Source organism: Staurois parvus, unplaced genomic scaffold (assembly GCF_062004578.1).
Source record: "Staurois parvus isolate SC_StPar_1 unplaced genomic scaffold, SC_StPar_1.0 ptg000166l, whole genome shotgun sequence".
Taxonomy (NCBI): Eukaryota; Metazoa; Chordata; class Amphibia; order Anura; family Ranidae; genus Staurois; species Staurois parvus.
In genome coordinates, this window is record NW_028317962.1 from 4,855,172 (window position 1) to 4,877,931 (window position 22,760).

The window sequence follows — 22,760 nt, forward strand, 5'->3', positions numbered from 1 at the left end:
GAACATAATTTACATGGAATCTCTCTTACATTCAGGGGAAGGAGATAGCTGAGATAAGTTGACCTGATTAACATAATAGCATTCAATTAAAAGGCTCCTTGACTGGATTGCCACAGTATGCAGAGTCCCTAGATGGAGAAATTGAAGTTTCAGAGGGAAGCCTCATTGGTAGCCTGGTTGCTGTTAATGTAACACAAGTATGGGCAAATATCCCTGTGGCATGCAATAGTGGATGGTGAGAGGTCTGTGAACAGTCAATAGAAGTGCCTTCATAAGAGCTCTGTTGATGCAGTCAAGCTCGTGGCGCTCAAAGGACAGTTCAGGCACCAGTTCTTCGAAAAGAGCAGTGATTGATGAATTTAGACCTTTGATGGTTTCTGGTAGCCCACAGCGGCAAACATTAGCTTTGTGGTCTGTTTTTGAGCCCTGAAGTTGACGTTTAAGTCCATGTGCTCATTGGGTGTTTAGCCCTGATGCATGGAATTCTGGCCTTTAGCTACTGGCAGCGTGTCAAACTGAAATGCTGGCAACAGACCTGGCTGGCATTGATTGGTACTGGCAGTTAGGGCAGTATGTGCAAGAGACATATACCTGGAACACAGGCTTCTTGTGTTCTGAGTATTGTCCCTGAGTGCTTAATGCCCAAATGTAAGTACCACTCAATGTATTATCCACTCAGAGCTGTTGTCAGCCTCTCATAGTGTTTGCCTGCTGGCAACATGGCTGGACAGTGCATCTGTGCCCTCCATCCACAGCTAATCATTGGAGCCTCGTGCATTGGGGCTAAACACCCACTGTGCTCCAGGCCTATATGATTAATTTTCTGTTCAGAGTCTCTCTGTGTTCCTTATGGCTTTCAATTATAATAGCGAAGTCTGAACCATGAGTTTCCAGTGCTGAAGTCATGATTAGAGTGGACACAGCATCTAGTCTGTTTGGTACTTGGCAAAAGATATATTGTCCTTTTGCTTGGGGCTATGGTTTTAAAGCCCTTCCTTGGCAGTATGCAGCTATTGGCAATTCAGTAAACCTTGTGAAGTCATGGGTTGTCAAGTTAAGCTTGGGGTCAGATTCACTGACCTTAAACTAGAAGTTGATCATTCTTCGCTGAGGTTAGCCACATGCATACTACTTGCAGGGACTTTTAAATGCCATTCTTTCTAGATGGAGGTTCTGATTGGCCATGGGACTATTCCTAGCAGGGCAAGCATTGTTTCCTCCACCATGCTTTTCACTTGTGTTCAGTTCCTGTCATCCCCCATTGCATGACTATCGGCTAACGCTTGTTTCCCTCTCCTGATTTGTATTTTGTCTGCATACGCAAGAGTAAATGATTCTACCATTCTGTCAGTTAACAGGTTAAGACAAAATGTTTTCTTCACATGAAACTTTACTTCCCACATTTTACTACTCTTGCTCCAGAAATCATGTAATGATTACTGTTATAAAAGTTTTCTATTGGGATCTGCTGTTAAAACACTCAGTTCAGTTGTGCAATCTACTCTAATGGCTAGCCATAAATGATTTATCTTCCAAAAGTTCACGTCATTGCCAGTATCGGATGTGATGGCACATCTGTCACCCTTACTGTGATCTCTGCAGTACTTCTTGCCATGCCTTATTTTTGTTAGCTCCAAAAACTGTTCTTTCCTTATTAAAATCTGATATGGTTTTATATATAGCTGTTTAACCTTTGCTAAGTAAATAAGAGACTAATACATTCTCATGCTCTTTGTTATGAAAGTAAATTTGTAATGTCTGCTCTTGATTTAGTATATTTAATACTTTGATATTAAAGGTAGAATTAAAAAAAATAAATAAATAAAAACACGAACATGTCATACTTACCTGCTCTGTGTAATGGTTTTGCACAGAGCGGCCCCTATCCTCCTCTTCTGCCTTTTTAGAACCACTTTAAATTACATTTAATGAATATGTTCACTTTTTTTGGGGACAAAAAAGCAATAAATGCACCTTTTTTTTTTTGTGGGAGGGAGATCAGAGCATTGCAGGAGCAAAAACATGTTATATGTGCCAACCTAACCATGTTCCCAAAGGTGAACTTATCCTTTAAAGTAGGGCTTGAAATTTCCGCTCGCCAATGGCGAGTGGAAATTATGGTGGGGGCGAGTGTGTACCCCAGGGCCGTCTTGCTGAGCAGGCTCGGAGCTCAGGCCGGATCTGTCATTGGCACTGGGAGCCGTCAGACTGTTCAATAGCTGAGCGCAGTGAAAGCAAAGGAAGGAGTGTGTGCTGTGCTCTCTGCCTCCCCCTAGAGTGCAGTACCCGGCTCTGTGAGTGAACAACGAAGTACTGCAACTTTTTATAGGGCTGTGTGTGTGTACAGGTGAAACTCGAAAAATTGAGAATATTGTGCAAAAGTTAATTTATTTCAATAATGCAACGTAAAAGGTGAAACTAATATATGAGACTCATTACATGCAAAGCAAGATAGTTCAAGCCGTGATTTGTCATCATTGTGATGATTATGGCTTACAGCTCATGAAAACCCCAAATCCATAATCACAGAAAATTAGAATATTGTGAAAAGGTGCAATATTCTCGGCTTAAGGTGTCCCACTCTAATCCGCTAATTAAGCCATGACACCTGCAAAGGGTTCCTGAGCCTTTAAATGGTCTCTGCCTGGTTAAGTAGGAATCACAATCATGGGAAAGACTGCTGACCTGACAGTTGTGCAGAAAACCATCATTGACACCCTCCATAAGGAGGGAAAGCCTCAAAAGGTAATTGCAAAAGAAGTTGGATGTTCCCAAAGTGCTGTATCAAAGCACATTAATAGAAAGTTATGTGGAAGGGAAAAGTGTGGAAGAAAAAGGTGCACAAGCAGCAGGGATGACTGCAGCCTGGAGAGGATTGTCAGGAAAAGGCCATTCAAAAGTGTTGGGGACTTTCACCAGGAGTGGACTGAGGCTGGAGTCAGTGAATCAAGAGCCACCACACACAGACGGATCCTGGACATGGGCTTCAAATGTTGTATTTCTCTTGTCAAGCCGCTCCTGAACAACAAACAACGTCAGAAGCGTCTTACATGGGCTAAAGAAAAACAGACCTGGTCTGTTGCTCAGTGGTCCAAAGTCCTCTTTTCTGATGAGAGCAACTTTTGCATCTCATTTGGAAACCATTTGGGGAGCCATGTCATCTGCTGGTGTTGGTCCACTGTGCTTCATTAAGTTCAGGGTCAACGCAGCCGTCTACCAGGAGATTTTGGCGTACTTCATGCTTCCTTCCGCAGACGAGCTTTATGGGATGCTGACTTCATTTTCCAGCAGGACTTGGCACCTGCCCACACTGCCAAAAGCACCAAAACCTGGTTCAATGACTGTGGGATTACTGTGCTTGATTGGCCAACAAATTCACCTGACCTGAACCCCATAGAGAATCTATGGGGCATTGCCAAGAGAAAGATGAGACATGAGACCAAACAATGCAGAAGAGCTGAAGGCCGCTATTGAAGCATCCTGGTCTTCCATAACACCTCAGCAGTGCCACAGGCTGATAGCTTCCATGCCACGCCGCATTGAAGCAGTAATTGCTGCAAAAGGGGCCCAAACCAAGTACTGAGTACATGCATGCTTATACTTTTTAAAGGTCTGATATTGTTCTATGTACAATCCTTGTTTTATTGATTGCATGTAATATTCTAATTTTCTGAGATTGTGGATTTGGGGTTTTCATGAGCTGTAAGCCATAATCATCACAATTATGACAAATCAAGGCTTGAACTATCTTGCTTTGCATGTAATGAGTCTATCTCATATATTTCACCTTTTAAATTGCATTACTGAAATATATGAACTTTTGCACAATATTGTAATTTTTCGAGTTTCACCTGTATGTGTCTGTGTATCTGTACATGTGTTTGTGTGTATGTATTTACATGTCTGTATTTCTGTGTATGTACATGTATCTGTGTGTATGCGTGTCTTTACGTGCCTGTGTGTGTATACATGTGGCTGTGTGTGTGTGTTTGGTGGCGAGTAACTCTTAAGGCTTGGCTAGTAGCTCAGGACTTGAAATTTTAAGCCCTGCTTTAAAGTACCTCTGTGACATTCAAAATTGAAATAAGTAAACTTCTAACTGAGTTCATTCTTGAGTGGTCAGTTATCAGGCATACCTGATGAAACTTTATGTAACTCTATGAGCAGGCCGGAGTAAAAATATTTGTGTAAAATGATTTTGCACACCAGTTATATACATGTGTATATTTATATAAAAAAAAAAACTGCAAGCAAAAAAGTGAACTAATCACCCCAAAAATGTGAATGTGCCGTGCTACATTAAATCTATACTTCTCAACAAACACGTACAGTTGTGTTCAAAATAATAGCAGTCAGACATCCCTAACCTGATCAATCACTGTTTTTGGTAGAAATGATATTTCTACATGGCAAATAATTTACTAGCAGGTGTAGTAGAGTAATAGAAATCCAACAGACCCAACAGTCATGACATGCATGCTGCTGATTCCGTGTAATTGAATCACTCGTTGAAAGGGACATGTTCAAAATAATATCATTGTGGAGTTCTATTAGTTAGGTCATTCATTCTTTGAAAAACAGGAAGGAAGGCAGCAAATGTACATGCTGGTTACAGTGCATTTCTCTCTGAAATTCTGAGGAAAATGGGTCGTTCCAGACATTGTTCAGAAGAACAGCGTACCTTGATTAAAAAGTTGATTGGAGAGGGGAAAACATATAAAGAAGTGCAGAAAATGATAGGCTGCTCAGCTAAAATTGCAAATGCTTTAAAATGGCAACCAAAACCTGAAGGACGTGAAAGAAAGCGAAAAACTACCAATCGAATGGATCTAAGAGTAGCCAAAATGGCAAGGACTCAGCCAACAATCAGCTCCAGGAAGATGAAAGAAGGTCTAAAGTTACCTGTGAGTACTGTTACAATTAGAAGACGCCTATGTGAAGCCAAGCTATCTGCAAGAAGCCCCTGCAAAGTCCCACTGTTGAAAAAAAGACGCGCTGAAGAGGTTACAATTTGCCAAAGAGCACATTGATTGGCCTAAAGAGAAATGGCGCAACATTTTGTGGACTGATGAAAGTAAGATTGTTCTTTTTGGATCTAGTGGCCGGAGACAGTTTGTCAGACGACCCCCAAACACTGAATTCAAGCCACAGTACACTGTGAAGACAGTGAAGCATGGTGGTGCAAGCATCATGATATGGGGATGTTTCTCATACTACGGTGTTGGGCCTATTTATCACATACCAGGGATCATGGATCAGTTTGAATACATCAGAATACTTGAAGAGGTCATGCTGCCTTATGCTGAAGAGGAAATGCCCTTGAAATGGGTGTTCCAACAAGACAACGACCCCAAACACACCAGTAAACGTGCAACATCTTGGTTCCAGACCAACAAGATTGACGTTATGGAGTGGCCAGCTCAATCCCCAGATCTTAATCCAATAGAAAACTTGTGGGGTGACATCAAAAATGCAGTTTCTGAGCCAAAACCAAGAAATGGAGAACTGTGGAATGTAGTCCAATCATCCTGGGCTGGAATACCTGTTCACAGGTGCCAGAGTTGGTTGACTCCATGCAACACAGATGTACAGCAGTTCTCAGAAACAGTGCTTATACAACTAAATATTAAGTGATTCAAAGGAAAGCAAAATCTTCAAACATTTTTCAGTTTTTATAGTGAATGTTTGTTTGAGTTTGTAAAGAAGAATACAAACACTGCTATTTTTTTGAACAGTCTAATCACTTTTCTTTACTTGTTTAGAGGAACAACACAAATTTGATATATTTTTCTTCATGTTATGATTGGAATAGAATGTGTGGTGTTCCCAATGCATTTGTGTGTATTTAAATAAAAGCTATTAGAAGTATTTTGAGCTTTTTTCACTTTTTTCAACACACTGCTGTTATTTTGAACACAACTGTATGTGATCTAAGTCATCAGTGTTTGTTTTTTTTTTTTCATGTAAATGTCCATATATCAGTTCCTGAATAGGTCCATAACATATATTCAGTCCAAAGAAAACGTAAAGCAAGTGCGAAGAGGGTGTAGTAGCAGATACGCACACTCTAACCTTAACACATTTACTCTCATAACAAAAGTCAAGTTGCAAATCCATAAGATCAACAGGATCTGTGTTTGTCTACCTGGACTCTCCCCAAAGATCCCAATATCCCTCTCAGAACTCTAGCAGACATTCACAGCTCAGGTGGTAGAAGGCAGATTAGTGTTTGTGAAGATCCCCACGCATTTACTTGAATTTTGTGACCTGTATTCATTTTGCCCCGTAAGCACTGCTGTGGCACAGATCCCATAGAGCCTTCTTTCTGAGCTAGAGTGGTGCTGAGAGTTTCAGAAGGCACAGTCAGCACAGGAATTACATCCTGCAAGAAGCAAGGTACCATGGAGTATGTAGTCTTTCTCTCCTAAAAAGTCAAATCAGTCAGCATGTTCCAAAGGTGAACTCGGCTTTAAATTACCTCCCTTTTTTTTCTTTTTTTTTTTTACATAAAATTCTTTCTTGTTCACTGAAGGGCAGTCTTTAAAGCAGAATTACACTTCATCGAAGTACCACAAACCAAAAATCTGTTTCATCCATTTGTAATATTCAAAGCAAACTCGCCCATCCACCCATGTCTCCATGCATTATTTTGCAGAGAAATCACTTTGAAAAACACCCCTATTTCTGGCTGTGGCCATCTTGAGTAAGGGCAGATGATTCAGTTGGCACAGGGGTGCTCAACCTTTTGAAGAGCGAGGGCCACTTAAGTGGTTTGGTAACTGGTTGTGAGCCACAATGAACTATGGGGTTTTACCGCCCCCAAACTGCAAATGTAAACAAGCCCTTTGTCGTGAACCCCTTTTTTATAAGGCTGCTTTCACACTGATCTGCAGGTGCAGCATAGTGGATTGTGGCTTTCCTGTAGCCATGTAGACACTGAGCCATGGACTTCTATTAAAGTGTGGCGTACTTTTTGAAAGCACACTAAACCCACATGATATGACAGTCTGTCTCAGTGCCACTAACCCACAGTGCTGCACCAGCAGGGGCTGCTAAAAAGGTCTCGGGTGACATGCACTTAGTATAACTCTGCCTTGAACGAGAGCCAGTACTACAGAGGAAGGCATCGGATTATGCCAGTTCCTATTCCCTCTATGGTCACCTGCTCCCTCTGCTTCTGGCTCCATGCACTCTGAAGCTCTGGAATGACGGTCGGCAACATGTTGATCGCAGTCTGGGCTTGCCGACCCATTATCCCAGAGCATGGTAAGCACTTCCCTGGTTTGCGGTCGGGGGCCTCATCAGAGGACGCTACAGGTTGAGCAGCCCTGATGTAATATTTACCTCCTGGAATCCATTTGCCCTTGGCTGAGCATGATGGTGTGCTTAGCTGAGAGAGCCCTTAGGGTTTGGAAACCAGAAAGTACTTTTCTATCTGTTTACTAATGCTAGCAGTATAAGGTTAAAAAAATCTTGATTACGAGGGTGACATTCCGATTTAGCCTCTGGTTACACTTCCACGAAGATTGGACACTAGCAAACAAGACTACCAACATTTCTCAGTTTTTTTGTTAGTTTTCTAGGAGGGTGGATGTCTTTCCTTCAGCTCTACTTGGTGGTGATAACCAACTTTATTTTTTTTTGTTTTTTTTCCTAGCACCTTTTTTATTTTTTTTCTTCGACCTGTTTTTTTTTTCTCTTCAATTAAGTCTCTTCACATCACTGCTAGAGTTTTTTGTCTCTTCAGTTGCACCTATACAGCACAATCAACTTCTGCTTGGCCCTTAAACTACTTTGTTCATACCCCACGGGATTGGATGTTGCAGCGATAGCTTGGAAGTGACCATCAGGGTTCCTCATGAGGGGCTTTCCATACTCCTGTACTGGAAAAAATTAGCTACTGAACATTTTCTACTTCCAGAGTCGTGGCATTGTTTAAGACTTGCCGTGTTTCTGAAGACTCCATGATTTGGCTGGTCAGGTCAAGATTTGGGAGCTATCTCCTTTACATAGGTTGCTGGGTGGCTTTATTCCCCAGTCCCATGAGACTGAGCAGTGATATCATCTGATGCATAAACTCCTTCCTGCAATACACATTGAGGAAGAATCTCACCCCCCCCCCCCCCCCCAAACACACCCCGGTCTCAGATTTGAACTGTATTCAAAGAGTCTAACTTTCCGCTTGAGCATGAGTCCTAAGTCTAATGATGGCCTCTTTCAAGACTGTTTTTGTTTGCCCAGTTTTTGTTCTTGACTTGTGCAATGCAACATTTTGTCGTCTTGGGGCAAATCAATTTGGTCTTGCAGCTAACTGAGTTGTCTATCACTCAAGGTTATCCTTGGCTTGGTGGCTCAGAAATCCAGCTCTTGTGTTTTTGGAGGGAAGTCCTTCCTATCTTTTGGAGGATCTCCACAATGGATGACAGCCTGTCTGTCTGGGGAGGAGTCCTGGGTACCCGGTCTTACAGGGAGGCCTAAGGAGGAATCTTGCATTCTCAATCAACATCCGGAAACTTTGGGCAATTTTGGCTCTGCAGTGTTGGACCATCCTACTACTAGAAGGTCATTCGATCTGGATTCAGACCGTTCATGGGTGTACATCCAGTATCAAGAAGGAATCAGAATTCTTGCTGCAGCAAGAGGGATAGATTGAAATCTATCCTTCTCAGAACTTCACATTCAGCCTTGTCAGCCATGCGCCTTTCACTGATACAGTGGGCAGGTTGACTTCCTCATCTGACAGTTGTGTGGGCTAGGGGGTGATCCTCACAATTGGAGGTGTTTAGGTATCTATGTCGCAGGTGTTGGAGACTGTTGCTAAACCTGGAAATTAGGAGGTCCACATACACGTTTTACAGGTTTGTCACCAGATAGAGATACAGAAGCAGTGGCTGCTCTGGTGGCTTTGCAGGCTCAGTACACCCTGATCTACGCCATTCCTTCCTAGAAAGTTCTTGTCTGCTTTGCAGGATGGAGATAAGAAGCTTTGCCAGGTCATTAGAATCTTATGTCCCAATGACACATTATTCCCCCTTTGCTTTACAGTTGCTGGCTTGTACATGTGGCTCCTCCATCTGTTTACTTCTGACCCATTGGGATCTCGCTGCAGTTCAGAATCCACACTTGAACCCATTAGATTCTAGATTGTAAGCTCGAAAGAGCAGGGCCCTCGATCCCCTCATGTTTTGCATTGTATTGGTATTGTTCTGTCACATGTTCTGTCCCCCTTTGTAATGTACAGCGCTGAGTGAACTATTGGCGCTTTATAAATACTGTATAATAATAATAATAATAATAATAATTAGAGAGTTATTAAACTGGTGACTCTATCCCATTCTTGTTTAGCATAGGAACAAGACAGTTTTGAGGGAATATTCCAATGGGGCACTTGTTCTGACACATTGGAGAGAGAAATCTCTCTAATGGGAGTCTGCTAGGAAAAAAAAAACATTGCAGTTTCATGATTCCCTCCTCCACCCAAAATAGAAAAAAAAATGCTTTTAACTGGGAAATGTTCAGGTAAGTCAGGAGGAAAAGTTTGTGGTTAGCTCTGGTGCTTTAGTGATAATATTGAACTTTGGCATAAACTAAAATATGCCTACTGGTCTAGAATTAATTTCTCCTAAATTTCTATATAAATTCTAGACCAGGTCAACTAGAAAACGCAACCAGCTGTTCAAAATCAATTGAAGTCCTAAGAGAACAATTTCAGCTTGGCTGAAGAGCTGGGCCAGACCAGTAGCCTGGGGTTGCCACTATATAATTTTACTAATGGCAGGGCTGGAATGTTTTTATATTGATTATTAAAGTTTGCTAAGTTAAATGATTAAAATCCTACTTTTTTTTTTTTTTTCTTCCTTCCAGTCCGATTTGTTTTGATATGATCGAGGAAGCCTACATGACGAAGTGTGGACATAGCTTTTGGTAAGTTTTAAATTTTTCTTTGGTTTTGCATTAGATTTTGTTCTATGCTATGGATGAATTCATAGAAAATAATTCTACTTCTGGGAAAAAAAAAAAAGTGGTGACATGCTCCTTGCTGCTGATTGCTTACTGACTACCTGAGTTGTGCACGCTTTCATACAGTTCCCCACAATTTCACTGCTTTTTCTTGTGCAATCTGGTCATGCAAAAACATTCAATTTCTGAAGCCATGAGGAACGTGAAATATTCCACATCAGGAGGTGGTGGATTTCTGTGCAAGATTGCATTGAAGAAACCTGAACAACGTTAGGGTAGATTTAGACGTATGTCTAAATCCCCCTTGGCTCTGAAGCATGATCCATGTTAGGATCGCGCTCCAGAGGCTGACAGGTGGTGACGAAGAGATTCGATGCCTCCTCTATTGCCTGTTTTAGCCCTGTTTCTATGAACAATTGCACCACAACTGCTTGCATTGCATGTGGTTGCGGGGTATTTGTGGCGCTTCCCCATTGACTTGCATGTGTAGTGTTCATGTTGGGTTGACATTTTGGGTCAACTCAGCCGCAAAGCATCGTGGCTGTGGCTTGAAAACATCCCCGTCTACTTCCTATTGCAGCTTAAGGGGAGGAAATGTAGTGGGCTTCAAAAACGTGCCTCAACTGCACATTTTTGCCACCCTCCAATTGCTAGTCTAAACGAGGTCTTACAGTGTCCTAAAAGTCACATAGTGGCTTTAATAAAATACCTGTTTGCTTGGCGTGCTGAGCTTCATCAATCAGCAGCAGGGGTTTCATTTATGTCAACTGGCTTTTCAATTTATGTTTAAAAGTTGTCCTATTGATTTTAGCATTTCAGTTCACGGTCTTTGTTTCTGTGAAAAAACTTGCATTTAAAGCCATATGCATGAACTTTATATGAGCAATATCAGCCTTCATTTCTGTGTTCACTTATCAGCTAATAAATATACAATGATTTGGAGTTGTGAAAATATCTCTGCTTCATTGCTTGCCATCTTCTGTTGACCACATTTGTTGTTAAGGAATTTTGGGGATAAAGATTGTTGCAATCCATTTATTGAACCTTTTCTCAAAATGGTGATCTAATCCAGAACGTGTCAGTCGAAACTATCGTTTTTATTTTTTTGTTTTTTTTCTGTAATCTGATTTTCTTAAATGTTTTTCAAAGAGACAATTTTAAAAGTATTTATTTGGGGGGTTTTGAAGTGCTGAGCAGAATTCTGAAGCCTGCACTATTGGATAATTTAAATCCTAGGCATTGCAAACAGCTCTTTGGAGCATGGCAGTTACTGGACACTTTGAGGTATAATGGCTAGAATAGGCAGAGCATACTGGTCTTTTTTTTTTCTCAAGCTTTCAAATGTGTGTAAACCCTAACCATGCACTTCTCTTATTTAGTCCGTTTTGGCCTGTTAAATATACCAATTGAAGGTTGTTACTGGGCATGAGTTTGGGTTCAGTTTGAAATTATTTTCAGCCCAAGCTGGAAGTAAGCTGCCAATACTTCGCCAGTCAACTCCAGGCAGAGGATTGTGCACCAGCTGTACACATACAAAGGGATGGGGGATGCTTCTGACAACATTGTAGGACCTAGAGTTGTAACTTAAAGAAGAACTCCACAAATACACCTTTTTACATAGTTTTATGGCTACTTTCCTACCTTTCTACAATATGGAGTCCATCCTCTGGTTGCCTCTGTAGATTTTGAGAAACGGCTTATGCATTTTTGAAATAGGGTTAATTCCCCATGGTTTTCTGTTCGCAAGACCAGTGGCTGCTGTGCTTTGTAAACCTCCCCCCCCACCAGCCGGTCTTGTCACATTTCTCCTGTAGTTCTTAGTTCAGGGGTCTGAAAACTCTCTTCATCAGGGCTCAAAATAAGATAAGGACTGGATATAAAGTAGAGTATATCATGGCTAAACCGGGCAGATATTAACCACTTGCTGTTAGGGCCAATTTTTTTTTTTTTCATTTTTCACATGTTGAAATCAGCATTTTTTGGTAAAATAGATGATGTTGCTTCAAGTAAATAGATACCAACCATGTCAAAATTTTAAATTGCACACGCCTGTGAAATGGCAACAAACTGGTACCTAAAATCGTCCCTAGGTGACACTTTAAAAGCCTTTTACAGATTATCAGTTAAGAGTTAATTGCGAATTATGTCTGTAGGACTATTGCTTTCACTTGAACGTCCACGCTGTTGTCTCGTGTGGTCCAATCACTGTTTGGACCTACGCACACATTTGCATGCATGCCCAGTGGGGGGCAGGGGTGTTTTTTAAATGTTAAGTTTTTTTATTTATTTTATTAAACATTAGTACTCTAACAGGGGACCTAACAATCCCCTTTGTGATAGCTTTGGGCAGTGGCAGGTACTCTTTATGGGTCATACAGATTGTGCTTGGTTAGCTGCTTCCCTGGCTGTACCAGCCAGAGAATAACCGCTCTGAAACAAGAGGTTATGAAATTATTGTAGTATCCAAGTTCATTCCTCAGAGAGGAGATAGAATGGATGTTCTTCCATCTCCTCTGTGGAAAATCATCTGGCTGCTTACTGTGGTCCCGTGCTCCCTAGAGGAATAGGAGAGCCCACAAGCCACCCAGATCACTGTTGCAAAACAGCTGGCTGAAAAATTGAAAAAAAAAGTACCAGTATCATAGCTGCAGTCTTTAACTTGCAAGAACCATTTACCTATAGGATGTTTACATACGTCGGTCAGCAAGTAGTTAATGTAGAGGATGTAAGGGAATGGTTTGATTTGCTCAAACCTGCTGCTGACAGCCTGTGCAATGATATCTGCCTGGTTCAACTGCCATAACCTTTACATCCAGTACATAGTATGTCTCTTCTGCAAAAAAACCCAAAACACTTCCTACTTGCAGATGTATAGTATACATTTAGTCAAATGACGAGGAGTGTTTTCTGAACGAAACGAAATGGGACTCCAGACCTTCTCCTGCATTTGGCCTACACTTGATCAGTGTTGAGGCATCAGCCACGTCCCTGGCAAAAGCTTCTCTTAGGACTTCATGCAAACCAAGCCTTCTAGTCAGTGGCCCTCATGATTGTCCAGTACCATAACTTGGCATTGGTTGTGACCAACTGCCAGAGAGTCCTGATACCTGTTTTCTTCACAAAAGGCAAGTGTTTCACTTTCTCCTTTCTTTGTATAAATCAGGCTGTTTGTGAAAGCTAATCAGACATCGATATTAACTACAGTTCTATTTTTAAGGGTAATTTGAGTGGCCTTTCTGATTTTAGCATAGTGACAACATTTCTTCTAGAGCAGAAGAAACTCACCCATTAATATTACTTTGTTGGCTTGAGTTGCTCTTTAAATTGATAACTTATGGCATTGTTGAATTTCATGGGGTTTTGGAACACAACAATTAGCAGAATGTGTTAGGGTAATGAATAAACTTTTGAGTCTCTATGCATTTCACAAGCAGAGATCAGTATGTTAATTCTCTCTGTTGATGGTGTGCACTTGATTGTTTGCATTAAGTGGGAACATTCACTTCCTTTTTGATTTTTCTCTCTTGTTTTCTATTCTAACTCATCGTTTCTAAAGCAGCTTTTTATCCTTAAATGAACTGTGAGATCCCACAGAGATTTAGTACTAGGGTTAAAGAACTAGAAGTAGAGTGAAATGTAATACTTTGCTCTGCGTACTGCAACACAAGTCGCAGTGGTAATCAAAGTCAGAATGTAGCTATTAGAGGGGTTTTGGCTTGTCTCAGAAAGTGTCTTATTTGGGAAGCAATAATAGGGTGGAAGTTGTGTATTGCCAGAGACATGTATTCGTAACGGGTTATAAAAAACCTACTCACTTGGTTCCATTGGCAGAAACAGCAGGTGAAGAATAATTTTTTTCAGGCTTCATAGGTGTACAAATTCTTGAAGGCTCTACTTTCCCTATTATTGAGAAGATTTTATAGATAAAATACAGGAAACTGTTTAACCTGCTGGTTTACAAATAGTTAATCCTCAGGTGTTTTTACCTTATGAATCAGTCTATTTAACTACTTGCACTCCAGAAGATTTACCCCCCTTCATGACCAGGTCATTTTTTGCTGTTCAGCACTGCACTATTTCAACCTGTAATTGCGTGGTCATGCCATGCTGTACCCAAAGAAAATTTGTCCTTTTTTCACACAAATAGAGCTTTCTTTTGGTGGCATTTTATAACCTCTGCGGTTTCTACTTTTTGTGCTATAAACAAAAGAAGACCAAAAATGTTGAAGGAAAAAAAAAAACAATATGTTTCACTTTTGGTTTTAAAAAATATCAAACTCGGTCATAAATTTAGGCCATAATGTATTCTGCTACATGTCTTTGGTAAAAAAAAAATCTCAGTACATGTATATTAATTGGTTTGTGTGAAAGTTATAGCGTTTACAAGCTATGGTATATATTTTGGAGTTTACGCAGCTTTTACTTTCTGACTGCCTATCACATTTCTTGAGGTACTAAAATGCCAGGGCAGTACAACCCTTTTTGGAAAGTAGATATCCCAAGAATTTTGCAGGGAGGCATGTTGAGTCCATGGAACATTTTAATTTTTTGCACGAATTTTTAGAAAATGACACTGTGTTTTTTTTTTTTTTTATTTTTTTTAAATACAAAGTTGTCACTAGTGATATATTACCCATACATGCCATGGGTATATGTGGGATAACACCCCAAAACACATTCTCCTATTTCTCCCGAGTATGGGGACACCACATGTGAGACTTTATGGCAGCCTAGCTACATACAGGCCCCCAGAATCCAATTACCACCTCCAGGCTTTCAAAGTGCATATTTCCTCATATCACTTCCCCACTAACTATCACCATTTTGGAGGCTCTGCCAGGATAGTACAAACACCCCCCCATGACCCCTTTTTGGAAATTAGACACCCCAAGGAATTTGATAAGAGGCATGGTGAGTGTTTTTACAGATATTTTTGTCAGGGTTTTGAAAAAGAAAAAATAAATTTGTTTTCCAAAAACATATGGCAACAAATGAGAAATACTCACCATGGCTCTTAGCAAATACATTGGAGTGTCTACTTTTCGAAAAAAGGGGTCATTTGGAGGGGTTGCTTCTACTATCCTGGCATTTCACTTAAGTGTGATCATCGCACCATTAAGAGATTTGTGGCTGATTCAGAGCACAGACGGGTTTGTGCAGATAAAGGCACATTGAGGAAGATTTCTGCCAGATCCATGCATCGGATCAAGAGAGCAGCTGCTAAAATACCATTACATAGCAGCAAACAGATATTTGAAGCTGCTGGTGCCTCTGGAGTCCCACGGACATCAAGGTGTAGAGTCCTCCAGAGTCTTGCAACTGTGCATAAACCTTCTATTCGGCCACCACTAACCAATGCTCACAAGCAGAAACAGCTGCATTGGGCAGAAAAATACATGACGAATTTTCAAACAGTCCTGTTCACTGATGAGTGCCGTGCAACCCTGGATGGTCCAGATGGATAGAGTAGTGGACGGTTGGTGGACGGCCACCCTGTCCCAACAAGGCTGTGACGTCAGCAAGGCGGTGGTGGAGTCATGTTTTGGCCCGGAATCATGGGAACAGAGCAGGTCGGCCCCTTTAGAGCCCCCGAAGGTGTAAAGATGACCTCTGCAAAGTATGTGGAGTTTATGACTGACCACTTTCTTCCCTGGTACAGAAGGAAGAACTATGCTTTCCATAATAAAATCATCTTCATGCATGACAATGCACCATCTCATGCTGCAAAGAATACCTCTGCATCAATGGCTGTTACGGGGATAAAAGGAGAAAGTCATGGTGTGGCCTCCATCCTCCCCTGACCCCAATCCTATTGAGAACCTTTGGAGCATCCTCAAGCAAAAGATCTAAAGGGTGGGAGGCAGTTTACATCCAAACAGCAGCTCTGGGAGGCTATTCTGACACCTTGCAAAAACTCACAAGTTCAATGGATGCAAGACTTGTGAAGCTGCTATCAAATAAGGAGTCCTATGGTAAAATGTAACGTGACCTGTTAAAATGTTTAGAAAGTTAAAATGTTAAAAGTTTGATTGAAATAGCTTTTGATTTCAGTAAATATGCTGCAAACACAACAAATGACAATTTTCAGTTCTTACAACCTATAAAGTGTTTTGAAACTTACTGTGAGTAATAATTTGGAACAGTGCATTGTAAGTTTTTTTTATGTTTAAAAAAAATACTGTTATCACTAGGAGGTTTTTTCAATAAAATTTGAATTGTACTCCTAATAGTTGGTAACATGAGAATTATGCTGACTGTTATTTACATAAATTATTTAAGTAAATGAGAAAAATATCATTTGCATAATAATTTGGAACAGGGTGTAGAAGCTGATGCCAGACATCACCCACTCTTGAAGACCAAGCCTGTCTGACACTTTGTTCAAATGAAAAAAGTTTTTTTGCTAGAAAATTGCTTTGAACCCCCAAACATTATATTTTTTTTTTTCTTTAAGCAGAAACCCTAGAGACTAAAATGGTGGGTGTTGACAGTATTTGTGTTGACAGAATTTTAATGCAGAAAAATATAATCTATTACCCAATTATTTGATATAATATAAAAGATGTTATGCAAAGTAAATGGATACCAAACATGACATGCTTTAAAGTTGCGCATGCCCGTGCAATGGCGACAAAGTACATACATTTTTAATATCTATAGGCGACGCTTTAAAAGCCTTTACAGGGCACCAATTTATATTCACACAGGGGTTTTAGTGCTAGAATTACTGCCCTCGATCTGACGTTTGCGGTGATGCAGGGATTTTTTTTTTTTTTTTTTACACTTTGCTTTGCAGGAGAGAGAATTTCTCCTGCAATGCAAAGCTTGCTGTCATGAACCTAACAATGAATGAGTTAGGTTTTTGACAGCTGAAGATAGTGATCTATGATTGGCTGGAGCTGGTCACATCGTGCAGGGTGCTGTGTTTTGACTCCGTGTATCATGTGACAGCTGTGGGCAAATCACAGCTCACTAGGAAGAGAAGCAGAGCTGTTATGAATTAGATTGATTAATAACCGCTTTGGTTACGTTGTGAATCACATTGTAATTCATTCCTCTGTGTCCACCAAAAACAGCAGTCGCGGGAGGGGAGCACAACGCGACCCCCTGTGTTAGTACAGCCAGAGAGACATACCCTTACATGGCTTTGCCTGCAGCTGCTGCCCTGCTGCAGTACAAGGTGGGCGGGATGTGGTTAATATTTAAACTTTGAGCCCTGATAGGGTAGCTTTTGCTGTGTTAGTACAGCCAAAGCGACATACCCGTACGTCGCTTTGCCTGTAGCTGCTGCCTGGCCGCAGTACATGGCGGGCGGGAAGTGGTTAATATTTAACTAAATTTAGCAACAGCATAAAGAGACAGGTAGTCCATTTAACTCTGGAAGAGAACTGTGCATGCAAAATCTAGTTGAACTTTTTTTGATAGATGCTTTCAATGATAGAAGCTATTTGGTGCTGGAATGATTTGTGGCTAATTTTACAGAATAACATTGTTGGTGTTCTTGTGCCAGCAGGACTTTTAAAAGGCTGGATATATGACTTTTTGTGATTTCACAATAGTAAATACATTTTTAAACCAGAAAATCAAAACAAGGTGGGTGATAATTGAATGAATGTCATAATGTAGAGCAGCTTCAAACATTGATGAGCTGCCTTTTTATTATTTTCTCCCCCAAGTCTGGGAACCGATGAATCTAGGGATTTCGGCACTCTGACAGTTTATAGCCAGGTCTCATTGGGAGGCTTAGTGGTTTTTTTCTTACTGTCAAAGACAATTTTTCTCTGTAGGAAGAGAAAAAAAAAGTCACCAGAAGAAGTGCCTAAGCATTCACTTTAACATCACATCCTAAATATCAAGGGATATACTGTACTGGGATGTACTGGCTGTAAATATCTCTGCCTTCAATAAACATCTTATCGTACAAATTGAAGATTTTCCTTCATTTAAAGATCCCGCAGGTAGGAAGGTTGAGATGCTTTTACAGGCTTTCTTTATGCTTAAGGTCCAGCTCTGCAACCAATGCAGTTTCTGTCATACTGCAGCTAACTGGACTAGGGCAATGAACAACCAATACAATCCTGTATATAATCAGGTATTTGTCATATTCTGGACCTAAAGTCTTTCACTTGTTAACTTTATTCAAGGTGGTGCTTGGATCACGTCTCCCTTACAGCACCCTTGGGACCTCAGACTGGTGCTGTCTAACCAGCAGAAATCAAAATATACAGGAGACCTCATATAAGGGGATTTCCCTGTTGGGTGCAAAGGGCCTTTTTAGTTGTAGTCATGTCTGTGCGATGTGTCTGAGTTTGTGGTTCTTTTCTGAGAAGCCCTGCCTCACTCTTCATAAAGATAAGGTATTTTGATGCTGAAGTCCATATTTTCTTCATAATATGATATCCATCTTTGACCTCAATGAAGACAGTCTTGATTTCTTTGTGCCCTGCTACAAAGCACTTAAAGAAATCTGTTCTTCACTGCCTGGACATAGTTGAAGCCATCAAGAGTCTACTTCAAAGCAACTGCTTCTATCAAGAAGATTATTCCCTATTCGTCATACCCTTACGACCTTGCAGGATTCCGCTTTCAATTTCACTGCCGCTCAAGACAACTCCTCTCTAGAGCTTACACTCAAAGGACAAACCTCATTTTGCACTGTTACAGTGCCATGAAAAAGTATTCATACCCCTTGAAATTTTCCACATTTTGTCATGTTACATCCAAAAATGGAAATGTATTTTATTTGGATTTTATCTGATAGATCAACACAAAGTGGCAGGAAATTGATACATGGTTTTCAAAACTTTTTACACATATCGGAAAAGTGTAACGTGCATTTGTGTTCAGCCTCCTGTACTCTTGATACCCCTAACTAAAATCTAGTGGCACTAATTGCCTTCAGAGGTCACCTAATTTGTATATAGAGTCCGCCTGTGTGTAATTTAATCTCCGTATAAATACAGCTGTTCTGTGAAGCCCTCAGAGGTTTGTTAGAGAACATCTAATGAACAAACGGCATCATGAAGGCCAAGGAACACACCAGACAGGTCAGGGATAAAGCAGGGTTAGGTTATAAAATATCCCAAGTTTTGAACATCTCACAGAGCACTTATTGAACAATCTCTCCGAAAATGGAAAAAGTATGGCACAACTGCAAACCTACCAAGACATGGACATCTACCTAAATTGACAAGCCAGTCAAAGAGCGCATTGATGAGAGAAGCAGCCAAGAGGCCCATGGTAACTCTGTAGGAGCTGCAGAGATCCACAGCTAAGGTGGGAGAATCAGTTTACAGGACAACTATTAGTCATGCACTCCACCAATCTGGCCTTTATGGAAGAGTGGCAAGAAGAAAGTCATTGTTGAAAGAAAGCCTTAAGAAGTCCCGTTTTGCAGTTTGTGAGAAGCCATGTGGGGGACATAGCAAATGTGGAAGAAGGTGCTCTGGTCAGATGAGACCAAAATGGAACTTTCCCTTCCCAGTCTTTCAGGACAAAACCTTGAGAGACTTTGGCTCCTCCCCACCTGATTAAACACCTCCACCCAGCATAAAAGTGCGGCGTCACCACACAGACCTCAGTATTGTTTTTTTTCTCCGGTGGGGAGACACGGTCTCGGAAGCCCTTCCAGGGCGGTCAGAAGATCGCGTGGTGTCTGGGAGATGAGGGGTGTCCATCTGGTGTCCCCCTCCCCCGCCCTCCGCTTTGCGGAAGAAGGGCTGGGCCCCCTCGACGGGGCGGGGGGGGTTTGGGATGCGGATCCGAGTGCGACTGGTGCTGAGGGCTGCATCCTGCACAGCTGGGCGACGGTTGGTGCAGGGAGGCCACACTTTTATGCTGGGTGGAGGTGTTTCCTCAGGTGGGCAGGAGCCGAGGTCTCTCAAGGTGCTGTCCTGAAAGACTCCTGGAAAAGGCATTACTGTAAGTGTTACTTTTTTCTTTTTTTTCGCTCTGCCTGTAATGAGCTCACCTCTGTCCATGACCTTTTTGTTTCCTGCTCCCTTAACCTATTAGCAATTATAGAAACCTGGCTTCAAGCAGCAGATTCTTTTTCTCCCACAGCACTTTCCTATGGAGGCCTCCTCTGGACCCACTCACCCAGACCCAGTGGTCAGAAAGGAGGTGGGGTTGGTTTGCTTCTATCCCCACTGAGCACCTTTCAAGTCCTCCATGAGACTCACTGGATTTGGCGGTTTTCTCCCATTTCTCTGAGGATTGCAGTGATCTATCGGCCTCCTGGACCGTTGTTGCGCTTTCTTGATGATTTCTCCGCCTGGCTACCCTACTTTCTCTCCTCTGAAATACCCACTATCATTCTCGGAGATTTTAACATCCCTATAATGTCAACAACCTGGCTATATCCCAACTCTTCAACCTAACCTCATCTTTTGCATTAGCACAATGGACACAGTCCACCACTCACTCTGATGGGATTACATAGACCTTGTTTTCTCCCTTCTTTGCACTCCCTACAACCTCAAACCACCCCCTTTCCTCTCTCTGATCAGAATCACATCACCTTCACATTGTCCTTGTCTTCAAACACTTATCCCTCCAAGCAGCAAACAATTACCTGCAGAAACTGTCACAACTTGAACCCTGCTCCTTTACACTCTCCAACTGACCAACTGTATGACGGAATCTCTCCCCTGACCTGGCCACTTTTGTCTACAACAGTTTGCTTTCATCCACACTAGACTCACTTGCTCCTCTAACAACACAAAGCATTACAACCATGGCAGACTGGCAACACCAGAAATCTTAAACGACATAGTCGTACTCTGGAGCGAATGTGGCATAAAACCCAAATCTCAGCAAGCATTCACCCTATATAAATCTGCTTTCTTAAAATACAATTTCTCCCTCCATGCTGCCAAACAAGCCTACTTTGTCACTCTCATCAATAGCTTATCATCCACTCCTCGTCGTATCTCTTTTCTACTTTTAACTCTCTACTTTCTCTACCTCCACCCAGCACCTCACTCACTGCTCACGAGATTGCAAATCATTTCATAAACAAGATTAATGCAATTTGTAGGGGCATCTCTACTGCACAGAACTCTATCCATCTTCGCATACCTTGTACTAAACCTCCCTCAACACTTTCCTCTTTTGACCTTGCTACTACTGAAGAGGTCACTAAGGTTTTCTCAGAAGCCCGTCTCACTACTTGCCCCCTGGATCCTGTCCCCCTCACAACTACTACGGTCACCCTCTTCTTCCATCCTATGCTCCCTCACTCACATCTTCAATCTCTCCCTCTAACGGTGCCTTCCCCTCCCCTCTAAAGCATGCACACATCACTCCCATACTTAAAAAGCCCTCCCTGGACCCCACCAACCTGAACAACCTAAGACCCACCTCCCTGCTCTTGTTTACCTCTAAACTCTTAGAACGTTTAGTCTACAATCGCATGAACTCCTACCTCAATGACAACAACCTTTTTAACCCTTTACAGTCTAGCTTTCGCTCACTCCACTGAAACTGCCCTACTAAAACTCACTAATGATCTACTAACTGCTAAAACTAATGGCCACTACTCCGTACTCTTACTACTTGACCTCTCTGCAGCTTTTGAAATGGTTGAACATCCCCTCCTCAAAAAACTCCACTCTCTTGGCCTCTGAGACTCTGCTCTCCCCTGGATCTCCTCCTACCTATTGCAGCGTTCCTTCAGCGTTACCTATAATGCTGCCTCCTCTTTCTGTAGGGGTCCCTCAAGGTTCCGTCCTTGGACCCCTACTCTTCTCCATCTACACCTCCTCCCTTGGTCACTTGATAAACTCCCATGGCTTTAAGTACCATCTCTATGCTGATGATACACAAATCTATCTTTCTACCCCTCACCTCACCCCTTCAGTCTCCTCTCGCATTACTAACCTACTGAGCGACATATCGGCATGGATGTCACTCCACTTCCTCAAACTCAATCTTTCCAAAACTGAGCTCTTCGTATTCCCTCCAGCTCGTGCCCCTTCCCCTAACTTCTCCATCAAAATCAATAACACAACCATCAGTTCCTCCCCTCATGCCAGGGTACTAGGTGTAATCCTAGAGTCCCATCTGTCCTTTCAGCCCCAAAACCAATCGCTGTCCAAATCTTGTAGACTTCACCTACGCAACATCTCCAAGATACGCCCGTTCCTAACCTCGGAAACTACTAAGCAACTTATTCACTCCCTGTTTATCTCTCGCCTTGACTATTGTAACTCCATCCTCATTGGCCTACTTCATCGCAGGCTATCCCCTCTTCAGTCTATCATGAATACTGCTGCCAGACTCATCCACCTTACTAACCGTTCTGTATCAGCCACCGTTCTGTATCAGCCACCCCTCTCTGCCAATCCCTCCACTGGCTTCCCATTGCCCAATGGATAAAATTCAAAACATTAGCAATAACATTTAAAGCCATTTATAACTCTGCCCCAAATTACATCACCAATCTTGTCTCCAAATATCATCTAAACTGTACTCTCTGCTCCTCACATAACCGCCTGCTCTCTAGCTCCCTCATCTCCTCCTCCCATGCTCATCTCCAGAGCTTCCCCCATCCTCTGGAACTCTCTACCCCAATTTATCAGAGTTATTGCCTACTCTGCTCACGTTTAGGCGATCTCTGAAAACCTATCTCTTCAGGCAAGCCTATCCTGCCCTCAGCTAATAATGGAATCTTCTACTTTTCCTACCAGTTCATCCCCCAAAGTTACTACCTTTTTGTACCACTAGCCCCTCCGTCCTAGATTGTAAGCACCAAGGAGCAGGGCCCTTCATATCCCTCTTATATTGAACTGCATTGTTGC

At 41.8% G+C, this 22,760-nt stretch overlaps 1 protein-coding gene across 1 annotated transcript in view; it reads left to right on the plus strand.

Annotated features, from left to right (window-relative positions):
- COP1 (COP1 E3 ubiquitin ligase) overlaps positions 1-22,760 on the plus strand; it is a 266,316-nt gene that overhangs the window by 12,526 nt on the left and 231,030 nt on the right. Inside the window, exon 2 of the mRNA XM_089676332.1 lies at positions 9,865-9,924. Within this exon, the coding sequence (XP_089532458.1) occupies positions 9,865-9,924 (60 nt within the window). The remainder of the gene's footprint in view (positions 1-9,864; positions 9,925-22,760) is intronic.